This window comes from Solanum dulcamara, chromosome 4 (assembly GCF_947179165.1).
Source record: "Solanum dulcamara chromosome 4, daSolDulc1.2, whole genome shotgun sequence".
Classification (NCBI taxonomy): Eukaryota; Viridiplantae; Streptophyta; class Magnoliopsida; order Solanales; family Solanaceae; genus Solanum; species Solanum dulcamara.
The window spans coordinates 12,234,590-12,259,597 of NC_077240.1; the positions used below are offsets into that span (position 1 = coordinate 12,234,590).

The window sequence follows — 25,008 nt, forward strand, 5'->3', positions numbered from 1 at the left end:
ATTTTCTTTTTGAAAAACAGGAAATGCGTACTGCCCAACTTTTCTTTTAATTAACGCATAAATGCGTTTTCATCCTCTTATAAATAGAGGATCTCTTGCCCTTATTTAGATCATCTTAAAATCTCAAAAAAAAAAGTAAAAATACAAAGAGAGTTATACACCAAGATAAATATTGTAGTCTTGAGTGTCTTCTTTAGTAGTTGTTCCTTTTACAAGAGAGAAGTGTTAATTGTTGTTTTCTCCTTGTATTTGAGAGCTGGGTACTCCATATTAAATAGTGAGATTCTTCTACCCGTGGTTTTTCCCCTCTATCAGTTAGAGAGATTTCTACGTAAAATTCTCGTGTTCAATTTATTTTCATATTTATTGTCATATCAAACTTTAGTTGTGGTGCTTCCTCCCCCTAACAACAAATACTTACGAACTATTTTGGTAATGTTGACAAATTGCATTACGGAGAGTTTAAGACGAAACAGTTATTTAGGATTGAGCGGTTTGATAACTTGCTTATTTTATTAATTAGATTTTGTTTGACTCGCTTAGTTCAGCTTATTTCAAATATGTGCAATTCAGATTAATCATGAGAAGTTTTGTCTAAAAAAAAAATTTATGTGAGAAAAAAAATTATTAAGAAACTCAAATAAATAACAAGATAATAAATTTTTAATTTAAAACTTAATAAGAATTGATCGGTTAAGTTATGACCTGCTTTATTGATCATTTCAATTCATTCTGCTTCAATTCAAGTATTAATATTTTAACGATTCTATGTTTGTTTATTTATTAATCCAACCTATTTATTTTGATATTTTCCTATTCAATTCTACCGGGCAATTTGACAATGAAATCTTTTCCTAATGCTCGCAATATGAGTAATGTTTGTGTTTCCTTTTACTAGCTTATTATGTCTGAACATTAGTATTCAAAATTACATTAGACTTTTCAAACATTTAATTTTTTTATGATACATCTATTGTATGAGAGCTAACAACCGCTTTTTATTATTACAATTTTTTCATATATTCTTAAATATGTTTAGAAAAATGATTAAGAAATCATTTTCATATTATTTTAAATATGTAACTTTATTATTATTATTGGATGCATAATCTAATGATTAAAAATTACAAGAAGTTAGTTTCTTTAGTATTTTTGAATGAATTAAAAGTCAGTAAAGTGATAAGATAATTAATCCGGTGAAAATTAGAAACATATATATGGACTATGGAGCCAAAACGTAAGTAATTACGTAAGTATTCTGCTATGTGCAAGTGGCAGATATATATTTATTCCAATAATACTTTATTGTATTTTCAGCCTCCTCATATTTTTTAAGTTTGGTGCTCATGATCTAAACAAAGACTTAAATGTCGCGTCAAATATATTTTTACCAAGATTTTAGAGTTGATAAATTATTATTATACTGTAGAAATGTTGAATATTTCTATAATTGAATCGTTTGTTATGTGCATCAGGAGTGAAATATTCTGTTGCGTTAGACTTGTGACTTTAATCATTAATGGCTTTTTTGCTGTTTTTCATTATTTTAATATTTTTTGTGTCTCAATTTAAGTTAAAGTGTTTGACTAAGTATGAAATTTAAGAATAAAAAAAACTTTTGAATTTGTGGTTTAAAATAAATTGTAAATATTTGTATCGCTACAAATCATTTCATTTAGAGTAAAATGAGAAGTTTAAGGCTTTTTTTAGGAGCCGACTAAAAAGAAAATAGTGTTACTCCATGCAAGAACAATAACAAAAAAAAAAATCAGGGAAATACCACAAAATGAGTCTAGGAAGGGTAGATTGTACATAGATTTTAGAGGAATTTTTGCATATAACCACTCAAAAATACCTTAATTATGTTCCATAACTATAGTTGCTAATTACAATTCGTAGTTATAGTTATAATAACGTTTGTATAATTCACGCAACATTTGTAGACGTTTGTATAATTCACAGTTTTTGTATAACGTTTGTATATTTTACTATACAATTCATGCACAACATTTGTATAATTCGCTATACAATTTGTTATGTTTGTATATTTCGCTATACAATTCGATTCGCGGACAACGTTTGTATAAATCGCGCGAATTATACAAAACTCAAACTGTAATTACAACTAGATGTTTGTCGCGAGCCATAATTAATTCAAACTATAGCTATATTAGCTAATTAACTAGTATATATTTGTTTATCCGCATAATTTTTTCTAGATTTTACCACTACCTCTCTGAGATAAAGAGGTTGTTTGACCCTTGGCTCAAGCAAAATAAAGCAATAATTAAAAGAAAATTGTGATAGCTAATAGTAAAATAGTGTAGAACATACATGCATGAAATCGTAAAATCAACAAAAAGCATATATGCCAGGAAAATAGTGTTACTCCCTTGATTCTATATTTTTCTTTTTAATTATCCATTTTAGCAAATCAAGAGAAGTTTGTCATTTTCTTTCAATATTATCCTTATCACTAAGTAACTATATAAACCAATACTGGTAATCAAACTTAGATTTGTTATTCCTGCGGATCTTAATATGAACGGATACAAAAGTAAGAACAGGTTATGAAAGTTTAGTGCGCTTCGATTAATTCCATGGGATACCTATTACCTCCACCAATAACAAATACCAGATAACTTTATCCACCAAAACTTGAATAGATGAAAAGATATCACCTAGTGTTGTCCCTATTATAACCCATCAAAGCACTTGATACTGTAAAATCATTCACAGATCAGTGTAGGTAAGTAACTTTACTTGCACATCGTTATTCTAACTAAAAAGTTAGTTGGGCGCACATATAGATTGGTAGCTTAATAAGAAGTTTAAATGAAATATTGATTTGATTACTAGCTCTTATAAGAATGAGTTCAAAATTCCTGTTTTCATGTTTCTTTTTTCTATTTACATACAGTTGATAAATGGGATCAACCTTGACCCAAAATATACAGTTGTGATTCATAATAACCTCCCAGAAAACTCAGATAAATTTGGAATATCACGTTCAGTCTTGTGAGTTGTGACGATGATTTTTGCTAGATTCTCATTTTTAACGAAAGAAACACAAGAGTAATCACAGCAGTATGACAAACCAGAAATCAGTGGACAAAATCAAACATGCTCAACTTGACCAAGGAGCTCATAGTGACAAAGCGCGAAGGTCATACTCAGAGAAGGAATCAGAACAATGAGCATAGACATGGCCAAACAGTATCAGGAATTCAAAGTACTGCAAAAACAGTATCAGGAAGTACCGTTTGTGGAACCTCAATCTCCACGGGCTTATTAGCTAAATGGAAATTGACACATACAATATGCCCAGTACTACAAGACACCGAAAGAGTTGAGAATACTCTCGTGTGAAAAAGCTATCGACATCTTGGATCCATCAAATAGGTTTACTTGGTAAACAACTAAGCTATTTATGGTTGAGGTGTAGACTCTCATGAACTCAGTTTCTCCTTTTGTTCATTCATTTTTGTACATGTAATTCTTCCCCAATCAAAAAGACCCATAGGCAACAATAAGAAAGATTGAAACAGCAGTGATACCTAATCGATCCGAATTGGCCAGTGCAACATCAAAGGTATACAGAGCAAAAGGAAATGGGAAACAAATATCGCTTATGCACAGTTACGTATCAAGGAAGAACCACACTAGAGACATGATCTCATAAACAAAGTTTTCTCATTTTTCATTGAGATGACATACAAAGAAAGATCAACACCAGAGAGCCTAGCTGAGGTTTGCTCTGTCAAACTATGTCACTTCATAATAGTGTGGGAGTCTTTCTAAGCACTAAATCATTTGAGAAGAAGAGATTGAAAAAGATAGTTTCTCTTCAGATTTCCCTTGGGCATTGAAACAAACAGGGATGGAGCTCTCAACACACATCTCAACCAAAAGAAGAAAAAAAGGAAGCTGAAAATATTAATTAGTAATAACAAAGTTAGCACAAAGATTTTAAGACATAACTGAAAGATAGAATACAATACCTCATTTCCGTAACATACTCCTTAACACCCAAAAGATGCCTTTTGGGCTCATATTTTGTGTTTATGTGCATTATTTTAAATAATCAAGGGATAGCCTGTCATCTACAACCAACGCAATAACAAGATCGCTAATTGCCAAAAGTAAACACTGTGACATGTAACTCATGCATCCCATTGGTGTTTTCCCTTTAATAAACATTATTCTTTACCAATCAAAAGGATCCATGTGCAAAGACTAAAAAGACTGAAACTGAAGAGAGATGCTGGAGAAACATAATTGATCTGAATTGGCCAGTGCATCATCAGAAGGTAACAGAGCAAAAGGAAATGGGAAAGAAACATAGCTTATGGACAGTACATACCCAGGAAGAACCACATTAGAGAAACGATCTCAAACAAATTCTTCTAATTTTCCGATGATATGACATAGAAAGATCAACACACAGATAGTCGACTGAGTTTGCTCCTGGCACACTATATTACTTCCTAATAGTGTGAGAGACTTACTGAGCGTTTTCTGAGAAGAAGAGATGGTAAAATAGTTTCTCTCTGAGACGCTCTTGGACATTGAAACAAAAGGGGGTGAAGCTGTAAACACACATTTCAACCAATTAAAAGGAGGAAGCTTATAATGGTAGAGAAATTTAAAAAGGGGCTAAGAGTTTAAGACATAACTGTAGAGATAGAATACAATGCCTAGTTTCATAGCATATCTTAATACTGTCTATTTTGGCGTCTAAATGAGAAGATACCTTTTGGGCTCATATTTTGTGTTAATGTGCACTTCCATATAATATCAAGGGAGAATCTGTCACCTAATGACCAATGCAATAAAAAGATTGCAAATTGCCAAGAGAAAACACTGTGAAATCAAAAGTGACGATACGGAAACATAAATGAATTGAATGCAAAATAGCAAACAAAAGGGGAAAAAAGTTAACTTCAGTGCTCACAATAGATCATTAATATTGTTTCAACAAGATGGTGCACAGTATTAGGACGTTGGAGTCATATTTTACCTATTACGTTACACCATTGTTCAAATGCCTTATTTTTATGTTTCTTTTACCTCGGCCAACACAAGCAATAACAATCATACTTGAATATACGAGTCACTCATAGGGAAGGTTGGCATACTCCGTTCAGTACTAATGATCAACTGAAATAGACCTTTCTTGATCTCGATTATATTGTGATAAGATACATCTTTTAGTGAATACTTAGCTTGTTTAGAAATAATAATACCAAGATAGAATAAGAAATTATAAACTTGCCTCATCTGACTTACACCTCTACATGAATGTTATGTATAAACTTCTGCTCAATGTTAAATTCCATTCTAAACCATGTACAATTATTATACATGTACACATACACACATATATACTAACTTCAAAACTTTCTCTAATAATCTCTTTTATTGAAGGAAATAACCAGACAAGAAGAACATAAATCCCACAAGTAGTCCACCATATATAAGCAATGCCTTTTGGCCAGAGGTAAGAGTATTACCACCTAAACCATACTGCTGATTCTGAGCAAACCCAGCAATCTCCACACTCTTGCTATCAAAGAAACTCTTCGCAGCACCGCAAGTCGCACACCTCCAATCTTCCGGCAGCTTTTCAAACGGCAACCCAGGAGGAATAGGATAGGAAGGGTCCCCAATAGCTTCATTATACTTGTACCCACAAGACCTACACTCATAAATCCCAGTATTCAACACAACAAACTTCTCCTCAAGCCTCCTATTGTCAAATTTCTCCTCCTCCTGCTCGGTTTCTGAAGTGGGTGTCTCGGAAGTCGGTTGTTCTGAGATGGGTTTGTCTTCTTTGGAGACATCAATGGACTTGGGTAGTAAATTGAATTGGGGTTTTGGGTATCTGTAAAAAGATGAAATTGAGTGGGATTTGAGGTGAAATGGTGGGAATGTGAGGTGGGTTTTGGGTTTAGGAGTGGATGGTTGGGTGAGTGAAGGTGAAGAAGAGAGGTTGAATGTGAAGGAAGCTCTAGTGGTTGCTGAAGCCATTCAAAAAGGATTCTTTTTCTTGTTCCTCTTACTGTTCCTTTGGATGAAAATGGATCAGTAGTGTTTGAACTTTTGAGTTCTTGGGGGTATTGTTGTGTGGTGAACATGTGGATATAGAGAAACCAACGAACAAGAAATCCATCAAAAAGCATATGCTAAATTGGATAAGGTATAAATATACTAAATCTCAAAATTTATTTTTCTTTTTGTGACTTCTTTTCTTTCCTTTTCACCTTTTTGGTCAAAAAAAAAAGGGAGGGGGTTAATAATACTTTTAGGGATAGTTTGGTTTGTATACAAGTTGTGCTAGATAAGTTATGTTGAGATTAATTTTTAAAAAAAATTACTAAATTACACATTTTATATTTCTATATTTTCAATTATTTCCTATTATTTGTAAAAATTTCAAAAATCCCTCTTCTGATACATAGGAATGATGCTGATACATCGCGATCTGATACATAAGTCATTTTCATGATACATCGCTAGTTAATACAAACCAAACACAAAATGTATCAGTAAAACATAAGTTTTACTGCTATTTTTGTTGTGTTCATGGTATATTAGGTGTTATAAGCTGATTCATAAGTTTTATTGATATTACAATGTTTGGTTTGTATCAACTAGCGATGTATCATGAAAAAGACTTATGTATCAAATCGCGATTTATCAGCGTCATTCGTATGTATTAGAAATCTAGAAAAAAGAGAAAATTCGGGTAATTACCAAAAAAATCGGGATAAATTGTAATTGGGCTTTTTTACTATGAGATTTAAGTATAATACCCTAGTTTTTATTGCTTGTTTGGTTGATCATATTCAAAGTTATATTCATTACATAATTTCTAAGAATAAGTTGTTTGTTTACGAAAATACCCTCCATCTTATTTATTTATTTTTTTTACATTTTCTTTGCAAACTTTAATTATTCATTCCTAAAAATAAAATTTCATCTTATTTAACTTAAATATTTTTATTTATGCATTTTCATGATTGTGCTACGTGTTTTTAAAATTAAACTTTCATCTTATTTAACTTTAAAAATAAAACTTTCATCTTATTTAGCTTTAAATAAAATTTTCATCTTATTTAACTTAAAAATAAAACTTTCCTCTTATTTAGCTTAGAAAAATAAAACTTCCATCTTGTTTAGCTTAAAAATAAAATTTTCATTTTAAGTTTATTAAAGTAAAAGAAATTTTGTTATTAAAATTATCTACATTTTAAAGTTATCTACATTTTAATTGATATATAAAATATATTTTTTAAGTTAGTAATAAACTATTTAATTAAAAATATGTAATTTAGTAGTGGAGTAAACGGTTTAAGAGAAATCAAAATATAAATAAACATAAAAATTAGACAAATAAATTCAACTTATAATATATTCATAAATAGAAATTATATTTATAAAATGTAATTTTTTAATAGAAAAATATATTATCATAAAAACAACAATTAATTAAAGTTATGAATGTCATTATAAATGTATTTAAAAATTATGTAAATATATATGAATGTAAAAGTGGTGTATAAAAGAGGGTTTAAGGGGGTATTTTTGTTATTTTATATTTTTATTCTAGGATAAGTTATCCTGGAATTAGTATTCCATCTCCAAGGAGGGATAACTTATCCCAGTAATAATTGTTAAACCTGGGATAAGTTATCCCAGCCTTTGCAACCAAACAAAGAATTAAAGACAACTTAAAAATTATCCCAGGATTAATTCCTCTTATCCCTCACACCAAATGACCCCTTAGTCCCTAAAATATCAATACATTTCGATTTTAGTCTATGTAATTTTAAATTAACCCCATTTAATCTTTAATGAAGTGATACATGTACTTTTGATCCCTTTTATTATAATTCTTTATTAACTTAACGAATTATTAATTGTTCAAGTGTAGATGTATGATATTAAAATTGTATTGTTACTTTGTATTTGTGAATAATATAATTATAAATATAGTTTAATATTATGTATATTTTCTATATAAAGAGATCAAAATTTCACGTTTCAATTAGTTAAAAAATTAAATATATTTAGTCAAACATTGTAAGAATCAAAATTATAATTAATCATTAACCGACGAATAAAAAAAATGTAGTATCCGGCAATTTTTTAACTTGAAATTATAATAATGTGAAGATTTTTTAACGATATAAGTGTGGATCTTCAAAACGGTCAAGGTTATTTTTGTAATTTCAATCGAATACGGCTATTATATACTACTTTCTGAGAGTTTGCGGTATTATTGTCGTCAAAATATGAGTTGTCCCCGTCCGTTACATTCTATGTTTCTTTACTTCTCTTCTCTCGTGTTCTACTCCTCGCTTTCTCTCTATCATTCTTTAGAGTTTGATTGTTAGATTTCTCTCTAACATTTGGTTTAATTTTTTGCAGATCCATCTTTATTTCTTTGCTATCTTCAATTTCATCGCATCTAGCTTGAGATTTCACAATAATTTTGTTCTTGCGTCTGTTACTTATGTAGTTTTGGTGAGTTTTTCTCTTCTCCTTTTTTCTTTCATCCTTTACAATTATAAGTGTTTGATGATATTCGTTAACGATATAAGTGTGAGTCATAAGAACGATGAAGGTTATATTTATAATTTCAACTGAGTCCTGCTGTCTTATACTACTTTCGGAGAGTTTAGGTGTCATTGTCATCAAAATATAAGTTGTTTCCGGCCATTACATTCTATGTTTCATTGTTTCTGTTCTCTCGTGTTCTCCTTGTTTCTTTCTCTTTATTTTTCTTTAGGGGTTGATCTGTAGATTTTTCTTTAACATTTGAATTAAGTTTTTTGCAAATTCCCTTTTATTTATTTGTTAACATCAATTTCATCGATTCTAACTTAAGGTTTCACAATAATTTTATTTTTGCATCTGTTACTTGTGTAGTTTTTGTGAGTTTCTCTTCTCTCTTTTTTACACTCTTTTATAATATTCAGTGATATTTTTAACAATATAAGTGTGAATCGTAAGGACGACGAAGGCTATATCTTTTATAATTTTCACCTTTTTGGTGAAAAGAAAAAAAAAGGGGGGGGGGGGGGCATTAATACTTTTAGTTCCTAAAATATCTTCGATTTTAGTCTATGTAATTTTAAATTAACCACATTTAATCTTTAATGAATTGATATTTTTGATCCCCTCTTATTACAATTTTCTTCATTAATTTAACAAATTATTAAATGTTCAATTGTAGATGTATGATGGTAGATTTGTATTATTATTTTATATTTGTGAATAATTAATATAATTATAAATATAGTTTAATCTTATATATATTTTCTATATAAAGAGATTAAAAGTGCACATTTTAATGAGTTAAAAATTAAATATGTTTAATAAAACATGGCAAGAATAAAAATTATAATTAATCATTAATCGATGAATTAAAAATTAATTATTTCAATAATTATGTAGTATCGAGCAATTTTTTACTTGAAATGATAATAATGCGAACATTTTTTAATAATATAAGTGTGGATCGAAAGGATGACAAAGTTTGTTTTTGTAACTTCATTCGAATCCAGCTGTCATGTACTACTTTCTGAGTATTTGCGTGTTATTGTCGTTAAAATATGAGTTGTATCCATTCGTCACATTCTATGTTTCTTTACTTCTCTTCTCTCGTGTTCTACTCCTCACTTTCTCTCTATCGTTCTTTAGGATTTGATTGTTAGATTTGTCTCTAACATTTGGTTTAATTCTTTGCAAATCCATCTTTATTATTTTTCTATCTTCAATTTCATCTCATCTAGCTTGAGATTTCACAATAATTTTGTTCTCGCGTCTTTTACTTATGTGGTTTTGGTGAGTGTTCCTTTTCTCTTTTTTTCTTGCACTCTTTACAATCATAAGTGTTTAATGATATTCTTTAACAATAAAAGTGTGGATCGTAAGGAAGATGAAGGTTATTCTATAATTTCAACTGAGTCTTGCTGTCTTATATTACTTTCAGAGAGTTTAGGTGACATTCTCATCAAAATATAAGTTGTTTTCATTCGTCACATTCTAGGTTTCGTTGCTTCTCTTCTCTCGTGTTGTCCTTTTTTCTTTCTCTTTATTGTTCTTTAGGGTTTGATATGTAGATTTCTCTTTAACATTTGATTTTAGTTTTTGCAAATTCATCATTATTTATTTGTCATCATCAATTGCATCGCTTCTAGCTTGAGATTTCACAATAATTTTATTTTTGCATCTTTTACTTAAGTATTTTTATGAGTTTCTCTTCTCTCTTTTTTGCACTATTTATATTGTTCAGTGATATTTTTAACAATATAAGTGTGAATCATAAGGATGATGAAGCTAATATCTTTTACAGTTTTCACATTTTTGGTCAAAAGGGGGGGGGGGGGGGGATTAATACTTTTAGTCCCTAAATTATCAATAAATTTTGATTTTAATCCATGTAATTTTAAATTAACCACATTTAATCTTTAATAAAGTGATACAGTACTTTTGATCCATTTTGTTATAATTCTTCATTAATTTAACAAATTATTAACTGTTCAATTGTAGATGTATGATGTTAAATTTGTATTGTGATTTTATATTTGTGAATAATATAATTATAAATATAGTTTAATATTGTATATATTTTCAATATAAAAAGATCAAAAGTGCACATTTCAATGAGTTAAAAATTAAATATATTTAGGCAAGAATTAAAATTATAATTAATCATTAACCGGCGAATCAAAAATTTAATTATTTCAAAAAATAAGTAGTATCAGGAGATTTTTTTACTTGAAATGATAATAATGCGAAGAGTTTCTAATGATATAAGTGTGGGGCGTAAGAACGGCGAAGGTTATTTTTGTAATTTCATTTTGACTCCAGCTGTCATGTACTATTTTCTGAGAGTTTGCATGTTATTGTCGTCAAAATATGAGTTGTGCCCCATCCGTTACATTCTATGTTTCTTTGTTTCTTTCCTCTCGTGTTCTACTCATCGGTTTTCTCTCTATCGTTCTTTAGGGTTTGATCATTAGATTTCTCTCTAACATTTGATTTAATTTTTTGCAGATCTTCTCTCGTGTTGTACTCATCGGCTTTCTCTCTATCGTTCTTTAGGATTTGATCATTAGATTTCTCTCTAACATTTGGTTTAGTTTTTTATAGATCCATCTTTATTTCTTTGCTATCTTCAATTCCATCGCATCTAGCTTGAAATTTCACAATAATTTTGTTCTCGCGTCTTTTACTTATGCAGTTTTGGTGAATTTTCTTTTTTCTTTTTTTCTTGCACTCCTTACAATTATAAGTGTTCGATGGAAGTCTTTAATGATATAAGTGTGGATCGTAAGAAAGATGAAGGTTATTTTATAATTTCAACTGAGTTCTGCTGTTTATATATTTCTTTTGGAGAGTTTAGGTGTCATTGTCATCAAAATATAAGTTGTTTTCAGCTGTTACATTCTATGTTTCATTGCTTCTCTTCTCTCGTGTTGTCCTTTTTTCTTTCTCTTTATTGTTCTTTAAGGTTTGATCTATAGATTTCTCTTTAACATTTGATTTAAGTTTTTGCAAATTCATCTTTATTTATTTGTTATCATCAATTTCATCACTTGTAGCTTGAGATTTCACAATAATTTTATTTTCGCATCTGTTACTTTTGTAGTTTTTGTGAGTTTCTCTTCTCTCTTTTTACACTCTTTTATAGTGTTTAATGATATTTTCTTAACAATATAAGTGTGAAACGTAAGGACGACGGAGGTTATATTTGTAATTTCATTTGAGTCTAGTTGTAGTATACTATACTCTGAGAGTTTGCGTGTTATTATCGTCAAAATATAAATTGCCCCCATTCATTACATTTTATGTTTCTTTGCTTCTCTTGTCTCATGTTCTCCTTCTCTCTATCGTTCTTTACGGTTTGATCATTGGATTTCTCTCTAACATTTGATTTAATTCTTTGCAGATTCATCTTTATTTCTTTGCCATCTTCAATTTTATCGCATCCTCTTCAGACGTGTCCTCGACAACCTGACGATTCTTCGATCTACGCTTTTGGGGGTCTTTTTTTACTTCTTTTATCTTATTTCCGGTTCCAATTTCTGAAAGCATTATGTTGAGTTACTCTAAGAGTAGAATCAGCAGGTGAGGGGCGGTGAGCGAGGTAGGATAAAATGGTATTTGAACCAGGACGGGCGACCCTATATAGTCTGTCTTTTCATGGGTGGTGGAGATTCTGTCTGTCGGAGGTTTGAGAATTTATGAAAGGACATCTAAGGCTAAGGTTATGTGGATTTTGGGTGTGTTTGAATTCAGCCTCTCATTAGGTCTTCACTGAAGGATTGTCCACCTTCTCAAGCCTCTCTACCGTTGCAAGCTTGCGTTTGCGACCCAAGATCCATGATACATAAACCAAAATCAGAATAACGAAGAAAATGACATCATGATGTAAGAGTGCTACCAAGTTTCGTTTTTGATTGCAATCCAAAATCCCGGGAGAATGAAATTCAAAAAGTCGAGGAACGAACAGCCCCCCAACTAGTTGTATGGGGTGGGGTGCTTGTGAAAAGCGTTCTCGAATTTCGGTCGGCATTTCTTTCAATCGGCGGAAGGCTCACACACTTTGACGGAGAAAGAGGCGAAAGAAGCAATTCATAGAAAGATTTGGCGCCGCTCTTCTTGCTTGAGATTTCGTAATAATTTGGTTCATACATCTGTTACTTATCTAATTTTGGTGAGTATACATCTTCTCCTCTCATTTTTCGTAAGTGTTCAATACATGTTATATTAAATTTCTAATTTACTTGTTTTTTTCTTTCTTTATCATATAGATGCATATTATTATTTAATAAAAATAGCGATTTTGCACTTGAATATTTTTTTTCTTTCCAAAATTGTCTTTTGTAATATAAAATATATAATTAATGTAAGAGAATATGAGATTGAAGATATATCTTTTTGATAAAATATTAAGGTTGATTTTCTTTGTTGAATAAGTAGGGAATCTTTATAATAAGACTGATTTAAATAAATTTTCGAAACCCCTCTCCTTAATCTTGTTCTCTATAATTTCTCTAGAAATTGTGTTATATGCTTTGTTGATAAACAAGCCTTTTTATGAAAAATCTTTAATTATACGCTATAAGAAGAAAATAAGAGAAAGAAAGGAACTAAAAGGGAAAAATAAGACCTCATGTTCACCTTTTAGTGTTGCTAAAAGTATATCTTTTTTGTTGTTTTTTATATTATCTTTTGAATAATTGATTGATTTAAATTTGAGAATACTCTATTACAGGTAGATATTTGTCCTGACTTGAGTCCTAAAAGGATTGACGGATCTCATAGCTAGCTTTCTAATACGAGATGGCTTGGAACTAGCTATTGCTTGTGAGGTATAAAAAAATTGTACTTAATCTTATAGCAATGGACATTTTGAATAAGTAAATAAATTAACAGAAAATAAAAAAAAGATAAGGAGAAAAATCAAATAAACTCAATAATATCTCTCTCATAAAAATTAATTTTGAATCCTTGTTGGAGAAGTAAAATTATTGAAGTCGATGATCCAAATTACATTATTAACGGATAAAGATAGAATATGTCAAAAAGATCTATCACAAATTGTTAGGATTGTGAGTAATGATTCAACTTAATATGATCAATAATTTTTTACCATTTAAGTCTGTTACCTCAATGTACTCTTGTTAAACATTAACTTGTTATTCATATTTAGAACATAAGAAAATACTGCATTTCATATAATATTTTCATTTTACACCTATAAATGCAGAGGATTAAATGTGTGAAGTTTTTCTTAGTAAGAATATTTTTTTAGGCTTGAAGTTATATATTTGCATTTAATAAGACTGATTATGATAGTGAAACAAGTTGCTAATAATTTACCTAAAGAACAATAAATAATATTTTCATTTCTACTTCCATTCCATAAATTTTTTAGTATGCATTGCTTATTATAACTGGATTATTTGATTTGTATTATATTAACCTTTGGACAAGTGCTATATTTTTCAATTTGTTCTACTTCAAGATCAACTTTAAAAGTAGCCTGCTCTACTAAATTGAATATTTGAATTGTTTTCAACTATGTTGGACATATACCAAAATCTATCTAACATCAATGCCAACTAAAGAGGAAAATGGAGAGTCATCTTCTCAAAGTTTCCACCTCTATTCCGCCGTCATGGATGAGCTTCGAGCACCAGCCGCTGGAGATCAGCTACTCAATGTCTCATCTCCTCCATTTCATTTGCTACCAAGGTAACTCACAAAACTCCTTGGTCACATCTCATACAATTTTACTTATCTATTAGTTTATATGTATTAAAAAAAGAAGACGACAAATTGAATTGATGATCTATCAAAAATAGTAATAGAGTTTCCCTACATCTCATTTTTTTCAAATTCCAATAATTTTACACTATTGTTACTGTAGTACCTATTCTGTTTCATTTTTTACTGCACTTTTATATTAAAAATATTGTTTTTCTTTTTAGTTATATAGCAAAATCATAAAAGATCTATTATTATCCTTATCATTCAATTACTACACAAGATACTAATAGTCAAATTTAAATTTTAAAATGTAATTAACAAAATTAATTCATAAAATTTATTTATTTTTTTAAAAGAAAAATGTCAAGTCGGCATGGATCAAGTAAAATGAAAAGAAGAAAATAATTTATTAGTGATTTAATTATGCCTTATCAGATATGCTAATTTTATCCCGCTAACACTAGCATAACACTTTGTCTACTCATCTTTAACTGACTCATTTATACCTAAACTACATGATGAAAGCCCCTTCGATTAATCTCACTCAACATAGTCCTGACAACTTTTACGAGGAGCAGAGTTTATGATTTAATCGCATATTAATATTCTATTTAATCTCCCTATTTTTTAATGAAATAGTTTAATTTTTTCTTTTGTTAAACTTAGTCAAAAACATAGCCTTTGTAATTCACGAGTGAAAACTGAAGTAGGTGAGATCATGCTCACCGTTCACCGGCTTATCAGGGAACCCAGTAAATGCATCTAGTGAAGTATTCGACCAAATCCAGCCTTGCACGAAACTAACTCCAAATTACTAACCAATTGCTCGTGATACTCTTTCTATGTGGTCTTTACTTTCGGCCTAACCTCTCCCGCCGCACCCTCTTTACAATTTTTACCTTACTCCACTGAACCCTAAGCCCCACCCCCTAAAATCCCCTCTCCTTTCATCAAAAACATCGTTCTTTCCGCCATGGATTCTGTACCAGATCGGCACCACCAAACAGGCTACAACGATGATACCCTTGATTATGATGTCGATGTGGACGGTGATGACGATTCTAATTCTTCTCCATCCGTCGCCGGCGAGGTGACCATAGCTGTCGCCGGCGTCTCAACCGGTGATTCTCCTTCTCCTCTGATTCACACCGGGAAACGACCGAGAATTGATGATTTCGCCATTCCCGTTATTCTTCCTGGAGCCGTGAAAAAGCCGTCTGGTGCTTTTGATGAGTCTCGTAAGCTGTTTCAAAGGCTTTGGACTGATGAGGATGAGATTGAGTTGTTGCGAGGGTTTCTGGAGTACACGACGCAGCGTGGCTTGAACAATTCTTCGCAGCAGCACCATTACGATACGACGGCGTTTTACGACCAGATCAAGTCCAAATTCCAGCTGGATTTCAACAAAAACCAGCTGGTGGAGAAGCTCCGGCGACTGAAGAAGAAGTACAGGACTGTGATGAGCAAGATGGGATCCGGCAAGGACTTTGTTTTCAAAAGTGCTCACGATCAGGTAACTTTCGAAATCTCCCACAAGATCTGGAGTAGTAATGGAGGCTCTTATGTCCGCAGCAGCCCTGGAGGCTCTGTTGGTTTCTCCGCCCCACCGCTAGAAGATGGTGGATTGGATGATGAAGATCACCTTAACCCTAACCCCCCTAATTCTGATTCTATTGTCCTTTATCATAGCCCCAGCCCCAAGTTTAACCTTAACTCTAACCCTAATGGAATTGCCATCAAAACTCCAAGATCACACAAAAGGTCTCCACCAGTACCAGTACCAGTACCTACAGAAGCTGTTAAAGTTGAGCAACATTCTTATCAGCCACCGGGGGCCAGCATTAATGTGCCAATGCCGACCACAAACTCGAACCCTGTGGCAGCTGCCCCTGTGGCCAGTGTTGCCGCCTCAGCTCCCACCACGGTGGCTGCTTCAGTGCCTAGCCTGATTGAGGAAACAGTGAGGAATTGTGTATCGCCAATTTTCAAGGAGCTGTTGAACAATGTGGCAAATTTGAACGGGTCTGCTAGAGGGTTTGGGTTTGGATTCGGAGGAATGGGGATGAGTCCAATCCCGTTGGGGTTCGGGGGAGGTGCAATGAGCATGGAAATGATGGGGGACGAGAAATGGAGGAAGCAGCAGATGTTAGAGCTGGAAGTGTATTCGAAGAGGTTAGAACTGGTTCAAGATCAGGTAAAAGCACAATTGGAGGAGCTGAGATCAATGGGAAGTAACAATTGAAAAGGTTGCCTTTTTAAAGTATACAACTATTGAAATAATTCTAGTTGATAATTTTACCCCAGGTTGTTGATGACAATGGTTGGTTTAGGTATGTAGCTTTTGGTTGCTAAATAATGAGTTCTAATTAGTTTTCAGCTGCTTGTTTGCAGACTTTGTTGCAATATATAGATGCTTAGTCTATTTTTGTATAAAGAAATGAAACCATAGAAAGACCAAATGTTGAGTTAGTGTCAGTTCTTGATCTCTCTGATTTAAATGCTGCTTCTCTGTATGCTATCCATACTGCCTTTTACAAGTACCCAGGTTCATTTTCAGAAAAAGTAGAGCTACTCCATGAAGAAAACTGCAATTACAACACAGGGGTGTGGTAAATCTAAACTAAAATCTCCTACGGAGAAAATATCTTGCGGGCATTTAAGAAACCCAAATTTCAAATTAGATGGATGCTTCCTAAGAGCCGTTAATACAAGATAAATTAATTTGTACCAGGAGTTTACTGAAAAACTATATCAACTTACCTTGTTTAAGTTATTTAATGAAGTGAAAGTACATTTTAGTTAACCATTGATTAATTGACAGAAGAATATTGATATGATGTTAAAGAAGTCATCTCAGATGTTCTACGTGGTCTCTTTTTTTCTTTCTTTTTGTATACATACACAACATGCCTTGAGTGGAGTGGTTTGTAGGAACAAAATATTTGCCTAAAACTCCTGTTTGGTGACAATCAAAGAAGAATCATGCGGTCATATATTTGACTGATATCCCCATGTTAAGTTCAACAGTTAGATACAATTTCAGAAAATGGGTCTTAGAAATATTACGTATTATTCAGAGAAAAGCATTAATTAGTTTATCAACATCAGGATCAGTAATGAAATCAGATAGCTGTAGTTTTTCGTCTTCTCTCAATAGAGGGAGAACTTCTCCTTGGTCTTCTCAAATACTTGCTCGGCTATAAGGGCTCCCTTACCATCAGCCTGCTGGATCTCTAACTGAGCTTTCTGATAAAATCCAGTACCCCTGAGAGCGTCTGCAATGAAATCATCGAACCCAATAGCAATTGCAGCTTCAGCTTTGGCTCCATATACCAACCTCTGTACAAACAACATAAGGTAGAAGCATTAGCATTGTTGAAACGACAAGGGGACTCTTCAGTTTTAAAGAATAACATAAAGGTAAAAGAATCTTAAGGCATGAATATACACCTTGATGCGTGATAGATGGATAGCACCAAAGCACATCGGACAAGGCTCACAAGAAGCATATATCTCACAATCTGCAAGCTCAATTCGATTGAGCTTCTTACATGCCTGAAGATGTGTTACAACCGATGAGCAAGAGAGCAGGCGGTCAGGAAAAATATTCTTAACACAAAACTTGCAGTTCAATAAAATAGACGAGGAGAATTATGTATATCACACGACAAGCTATACTTAACCATCCCTTCTTTGTCTATTAATGCATGCATCAGATTTCTCTAATATCCAAGTAGATAATGCTACTCGCTTCTTATGCAATGGGTTGGCTACTGAAACACATGGGCATTTATTTACAGATTGCAGTTGAACTAAAGAAGTAAAAGAAAACATTACTTTCTGGACTGGTGTATCCATCCCTCAACAAGGGACTGGGAGTTGCTTGGAATGGATTAAAAAGAAGAGGTGGAGGCACTTCAAGAAGGAAGTTATTGCTGCAGTATGGGGGGCTACTATTTACCACATATGGCATGCAAGTAACTGGAAAATTTAATGTAGTAAATAGCAGTTTTACAGTGTCATAGATCAGGCAAGAAGTTATATAAAGAATAGCACTAGTACAGGGGTTGAGGAAAGCTGTTAAATGTTGTTTGTTGATTCAACGTTTGTGTAATTAGCCTCGTTTTAGCTTGAAGCCTACTTAATCATAGCACTCTTCCTAGAAAGTGAGTGTGGTTTTTAGGTGTAATCTTTTGATTTGTCTATGGTAATATTTCACATTTATTACCAAAAAACACAGAGCTACTTCATTAGTTCATCAGGTATCTTATAATTAGTCACCTAACTTTATTCTAACCTCAATAATTTCCCGTTAGTTGATTGGAGAAATCTGATGCATCATATGATTGCACTAATGTTTCAATCTATGCATTCTCTAAAGGTATAAGATGAAAACTTCTTGACATCATTCCACTGCTCATTAAGTGGAGATGTCAGTTGATTTATCATATGTTTGCTTCTTAAAGCGGTCAGTATTTAATTTTCGACAAAAAACATGCCTAATGGAGAGAGGATCATAAAAGGACAGCAAACTTAAGACAACAAAACAAAGCTCATGAGAAGAAGAAAATCCCAGCATAAAAAGGCATCCCCGCTTCATTGCTCACACTCCAAATAAACACCAGAAGGGAAGTTCACAAGTCATTCCGAATTAGATGGGCAAACTGGCAAAAATTTCACATCACTGGGTCCCAGAATTCCATTGAAAGGAATCAAATATGCTTGAAGAAAGAGAAATAGTAATGGAGAGGATATCTCAACCCCAAGTCATTTTGCGGTTCCGTTATATGTGTTCATACCCAACACTCATACCAAAGGCCAATATTGGAGAAGTTTGGGCTCTATAGTAACCCTATCACTTAACTTGTATTCATTTTCTTCTCCAACTACTTTTTTTCCCTCGAGCTGCTATTTAAACCTGATGCATCCAACCAAAGAAGCAAAATAATGAGTAGCCATGAGCTTTAATAGTTGTTTAGTGGAGGTGTGCACAAGTTGGGCCATACACACCACCATTATCTAAACAAACAAAAACGTTTGCGGCTGTAAAGCCACAACATATTGACATAGCTCATGCCATAAAAGAAGGTGGAGGGTGAGGAAACTTCACCCACAACCCCACATCCTACTGTGCTTGACATGCTATAAAGGATGTGAAGTAGTAAGATGGGGAATCCTCACCATGAGAATCCTCTCCACCACCTCCAACCAAAAGACACAAAATATCTGAATAAAGGAGAAGATTTAGGTAGGTTGACAAACAACATAAAGATGGTCAATCTCTAAAGAATCTTCAAGGCAATGAATTCATTGTTACTCCCGGTTAGAGAGGAATGATTATAGAGGATTCATATAGTCGACCCCAGCTTTGTTTGGTATTAAGTAGCAGTTAATTAATTGACTGTTCTTATATCTCTGTGAGAGCTGGCCAAACCAAAGTAGCCAATCACTTTGCTCACTTCATACATGATACAACAATATTGCTTCTCCCATCTTGCAACATCCAAGACTGAATGTGTTAAGTGCCAAATCATAGGAGAGAAAGAGTCCAGTGATCTGAAAGGGATGTTTGGGAAGGCTATGGCAAGACCTACTGTGCAATACTAATGTCTAATAGCAGTTATTGGTGAGAAAGTTGCTCTTTCAATTGTAATTCTGTTGTCCAGTAATTTCTGGCACCAAAATAGCACACAAGTTCCTTGGACCTTTTATCTCCTTCAACCAATGGGTTAAGAAGTGGTTTCTCTGAACAAACATCCAGTTCAAGGAGAGGGAAAAGGGCCGCAGAAATTTGAGAAGATCAAACTCTGAACATGCATTACAAAAATGATGTGTGGCAGTGTGGGACATACAATATAATCCCTCCGTCACAACTTACTATCCTACATTCTGTTTTACTTTATCCCAGTATTGGCTGCTTTCTTAAAAGGGTCTGTGAAAGCTTTCTCCATACGTCTTCTACTCCACTATTTAACAATAAAAGAGTACGATAAGACCCAAGTTTTTCAAGAGATTTGCCTTTTTTCTTCACCATGGGTCTCCACTTCTATTTAAATACAATAAAACTGTGTCCCATTTAATTTTTTTAATTTTTTATAATATATAAGGGAAGGGGGTTACAAGGTGGAGAATCAAACCCCCAACCAACGAGGAGAACTTTAGCCAACCAACTGGTCTACAAAGAATCCCAGTCCAATCAATTTGGTTATCAAAATTTGGTACAGAGATATAATAGTTTGTTGAAGTGCAAAGATGGTAAGCTACGGAAGCATAACCATCCCAAGCTAGTTTTTGAATTCCTAAATGGAAGAAGAATCCACAGCTAAACACAAGTCAGTAATCTGTTAGATATTTTCTTCACTTTAGGAAGATAAACCTTGGATACAATGTCATATTGTAGCAATATAGATTGAGGAATAAAAATTCCTCTATGAGAGAAGATATTGACAGCTAAAACACGTCTGTTAAATAGATTCTTCACTGTAGGGAGATAAACCTTGGATAATGGATACAATGTCTATTGTAGAAAATACAAAATGAGGATCAAAAGAAGCTGGACATTTAAAGAGCATAACAGTGAACCCAATGGTGTGTCCTAGTGGTCAATAAAGTGGGTTGAAAACTATGAGGTGTCATGTTCAGATTCCAGGGAAGGCAAAGTCACTAGATGGTTCTTCCCATTTGTCCAAGCCTTGGTGGATGGACAAAGTGACCCGATAATTGTGTTGGTGGGAGGTAGCAGGTGCCTTGTGAAATTAGTTATGGTGCGCACAAAATGGAAAAATACCACCGTCTATATTGCTTGGAACTTCAATAATGTCGACGGGTGCGTATCAGATCCTTCAAAAGTAGTGCATAGTTAAAGAGGATCGGACACGGATACGACAATATGTTTGGAGAGTCCGAGCAAGATAGTCCATAGTTATCAATAAAGAAAGAGCATAACAATACTTTTTTTGAAATTGGTAACATAAAGAACATAACAATACTTGTTGTGCCAGTATTATAGAATGAGTTGATATGACAGAGGGTCATAATATTCGCCCGAGCAGACAATTAATTCTAAATGCACAAGGATTAGAAGGCCTTCCAGAAAATGGGCAAACATGGTATAAGCTAGACTACATCATAAGCTACTTCGACTAGGAGTCGGAACTACAGAACCAGTAAACAGAGTTATCAGACAACTGGGCATGAAGAATGGATTGGAAAAACAACTCAAAAAGAAAAATGACAGTAGACAACACCAACAACATGCTGCCTCCAGCATATTATTACAAGTGGATCATCCTTTGAATCCACACGAATACACAAGAATCTCATTGTGCAGAACAAATCACGGAGTAGGAACACTAACCTCTCTTACTGCCGTGACCTCTGCATGAGCTGTAGGGTCAGTATGCTTCAAAACCATGTTGTGGCAGCTAACAATTACTTCATCATTGCAAACAACAACTGCGCCAAATGGGCCTCCATCTCCACATTCAACACCTTTGTAAGCTTCTTCGACCGCTTGTGTCAAGAACTTGTGGTCTCTGTCCCGAACAGCTGTGGATATCCCAGAGGACAAAGAGAAGTTTATTTTTCTTTTTCAATTTAAAAACAAATTTAACATTTACTCAAATATGCATTGCCGATAAAAGAATTATATAAGCAAGAAATCAAATAAAGTAGATCCAAAGGCCAATCTAGCAACATGTATGTCCATCTGATTTAAAGTAAAATAGATTAAGAGAGTGCAAAATAAAAAAGAGACATTTTACTTGATGCAAACAGAATTTAAGATGCAGAAATGTATAGAGGATGAACATGACATATCTCAACAGCATATAATTAGAATTAATGTATTTCAATGCGCGTAACGAAGCAATACTATTAAAAAGGTTCATACTAATACAATGTGTAAGTCACTCAGATCAAAGACTATTAAACGAATTGGGAAATTTCAGATTACCTTCTTGGTGACCAGCAAATGCAGAGGCTACTGAGATGGTTCCGTCCTTAGCTTCAACAACTGCTTAATGAAGACAAGAAGTTAGAAAAAAACTAAAACAACTTGACAAGAAAATTGTAAAACTGAAAATACCATGTGCTAAATACCAAAATAAGACTGCAGCAAGATGGGGGTCTAACACTTTTCCATCTTTAGACAAAATAAAAAAGAAAAATCATGCTGCCGTGGAGCTCATACACATGCAACACAACCCAGTAAAGCACTAGTAATACGCCATTGCAGGCTAAAAGTAGGAAACAACAAGTTCAAAGCAAAATACACCATGATCCCATGAACATAATTAGGAAGTCAAACAGTATAAATTCTGTAACTTTGTTAGGCACAATCAAAACAAAAGAAACGGATCGCAATTCACAATTTAACTGGTCCTAACTCCCAACTACAAAAGGGTGAAGTTTTATTCAGTCAACCCACAAACCCAGAAACCAGATCATGCCCAGATACCAACAACCAAACCCCATTAACAAAAATAGATTGAAGATCCAAGATTGACCCACAAAACTGAATAACAGATACGATGTGAAAATCAAACGAGCCCCCACATTAATCCCATCATCACACAGAATTTTCTCAACTCTAGAAAATAACCAGAAAGATGTAAATATCATAAATATGACTTACCATTTGCTTCTTCCATAGTGAATCGAATTTCAGACGCAAAGAAAAGCAATTTGGGCAAATGGGTACTAATTGAAAAGGGTATAAATGGGTTAGTTGTTAGGGAAGGGAAGAGGTAGATATATATATATATACACACACACAGAGGTATAGAGGTATAGGCAGACAATAGATGTATATAGAGATAGGATTAAACGTGGAAAGTTGCTAAGTCAAAAATGAACCACGTATTATATTTTTCATGTATTCTAGCACAAGGGAGTGATACAGTTATCAATGGAATTAAGTCACAAAGCTTTAAATTCAAATATCAGTGTACCTAAAAATATTAGGTAACTTTTTTTTAATCAATCTTAATTTTATGGACAAAAATATTTTATAAAATTAATTGAGGTATTACGTATAATATTTAAGGAGAAGAAGTCCTAGTGATTCGCTGAGGAAAAAAATGATGGAAATGTAGAGAAGACGAGATAGGAATTGCTTTGATTGGACTCTTCATTATACAAATAACAGGGGCGGATTCACGTACAACATTTCGGATGTTTGCACATCTATTTTTATCTATGTATATTAAAAAATATTGAAAATTTGATATAAATTATTCGTGAGCATCCATAAATTAAAAGATCTGATGGATACTTTAATTTACAAGCTAAAGTTTGACTGTGCTGATGCTCTCAATCGAGGATTGGAATCTTGATCAAAATATAATTTATTTTTTAATAAAATTTAATAAGCTTTTAAAAGGAAATTAGTAACTTTACGTTAAAGGAAGTCTGAACTGTAGAAGAAAATACAACTAAAAAGCGGTGGATGTGACCAAATTCCTTTTTGGACTTTTCCTATCAGTAGTTATTTACGTGGGTAACATGCTCTTCTTCCTTCTCTTTTGTTTTCTTTTTGTCATCCAATATTTATAGTTGTATTTGAATGGACTATTTCAAAATCATACGTTAAAGATAAAACACTTCTTGAACCACCTGGTCAATCAAATGAAGATATGTAAATTGCGACGGAATTTTACATGTTTTCCGACTATACATGTAAATTTAATTTTTTTGGGGGAAAAGGGTCAAACTTGTCTGTTAATTATTCAAAATTAAATAACTTATATTTGTTTAATTTTGGTTTAATACAATTTTTTGTTGTTAAAAAAGAATGTTTATGTTCTTCACTGCTCACGAAACTCTTACTTGAAAGTAATTTTAGATTGTAGTGGGGAAAAAAAGCAGAATAATTCTTTTAAGAAAATTCTTTTAAAAAATTAGATAGGCAAATACACATATTTCAAGTTGAATGACAAGAATAAATATCAGACAAACTATAACGATATAAATGGATCAAAAAATAAAGAGAAAAATCAAGCAATTTCAAATAGGTATATATGCAAATTTGGACATAAAATAAAGTGATAGATAGATATATAAAAATTACACGTATTAACAAGATTGCTAAGTAGCAATGCATATATTAGGAAAAGAGTTATGAGGTAGTGAATTAAACGCACCGCTAAAATAAAATTTTTGATAATCAATTAAATTAAATGAGTACAATTTAAAATCAATATATGATTCTTTTATTGTGCTAAAAAAGGAGATTCCTTTTTCTTTTGACTCTAGGCTCAGAATTTATTAATTAATCATCTTACGAGGCATAATATCCGTTTATTTCAACAAATTAAGTTGATTTTTTTAAGTTTAACTATACTTTTTCTTTAATTATAAGTGATTCAAGTTTGTAAAAAGACACGTGCTATTCTTCAATATCTTTTTAAGTGATAATCGTTACACCTATGAAGTGGGAAAAGACGATAAGACTGAGCATATAAAATAATAGTATTAAAAAAATAGGGTATAGATAGAATTTTAGTAATGCTAGCTGCTTCATCCATGTGAAGTCTTTTAACTTTAATTTAATATAATTACTAAAGTAAAATAAAAAAATCATCTTAGATACCATCTCTATTAGAAAAAAAACACGTTGTCGTCCATGAGAAGTCTTTTAATAGAGGAATTACTACAATGTACAAAGTCACATTCTACAATGGATAGACACATTGAGTCATCAAATCCACCTATTGCTGC

At 32.6% G+C, this 25,008-nt stretch overlaps 3 protein-coding genes across 3 annotated transcripts; 1 reads left to right on the forward strand and 2 right to left on the reverse strand.

The window, feature by feature from the left end:
- Positions 1 to 5,294: 5,294 nt before the first annotated feature.
- LOC129884695 (uncharacterized) lies at positions 5,295 to 6,181 on the reverse strand. Its single transcript, XM_055958979.1, has one exon. The coding sequence runs from the start codon at positions 6,028 to 6,030 to the stop codon at positions 5,419 to 5,421; it is 612 nt and encodes a 203-aa protein (XP_055814954.1). The 5' UTR covers positions 6,031 to 6,181; the 3' UTR covers positions 5,295 to 5,418.
- An 8,763-nt stretch (positions 6,182 to 14,944) lies between these two features.
- On the forward strand, positions 14,945 to 16,764 carry LOC129886291 (probable transcription factor At3g04930). The gene has a single exon (XM_055960927.1). It carries the CDS (start codon positions 15,263 to 15,265, stop codon positions 16,529 to 16,531), a length of 1,269 nt encoding a protein of 422 aa, XP_055816902.1. The 5' UTR covers positions 14,945 to 15,262; the 3' UTR covers positions 16,532 to 16,764.
- Positions 16,765 to 17,235: 471 nt separating this feature from the next.
- On the reverse strand, positions 17,236 to 23,078 carry LOC129886292 (guanosine deaminase). The gene is made up of 5 exons (XM_055960928.1): positions 22,925 to 23,078; positions 22,244 to 22,303; positions 21,647 to 21,837; positions 17,740 to 17,844; positions 17,236 to 17,628 (listed from the first exon to the last, which is right to left on the reverse strand). Exons 1-5 carry the CDS (start codon positions 22,938 to 22,940, stop codon positions 17,440 to 17,442), a joined length of 561 nt encoding a protein of 186 aa, XP_055816903.1. The 5' UTR covers positions 22,941 to 23,078; the 3' UTR covers positions 17,236 to 17,439.
- Between the last annotated feature and the right edge of the window lie 1,930 nt (positions 23,079 to 25,008).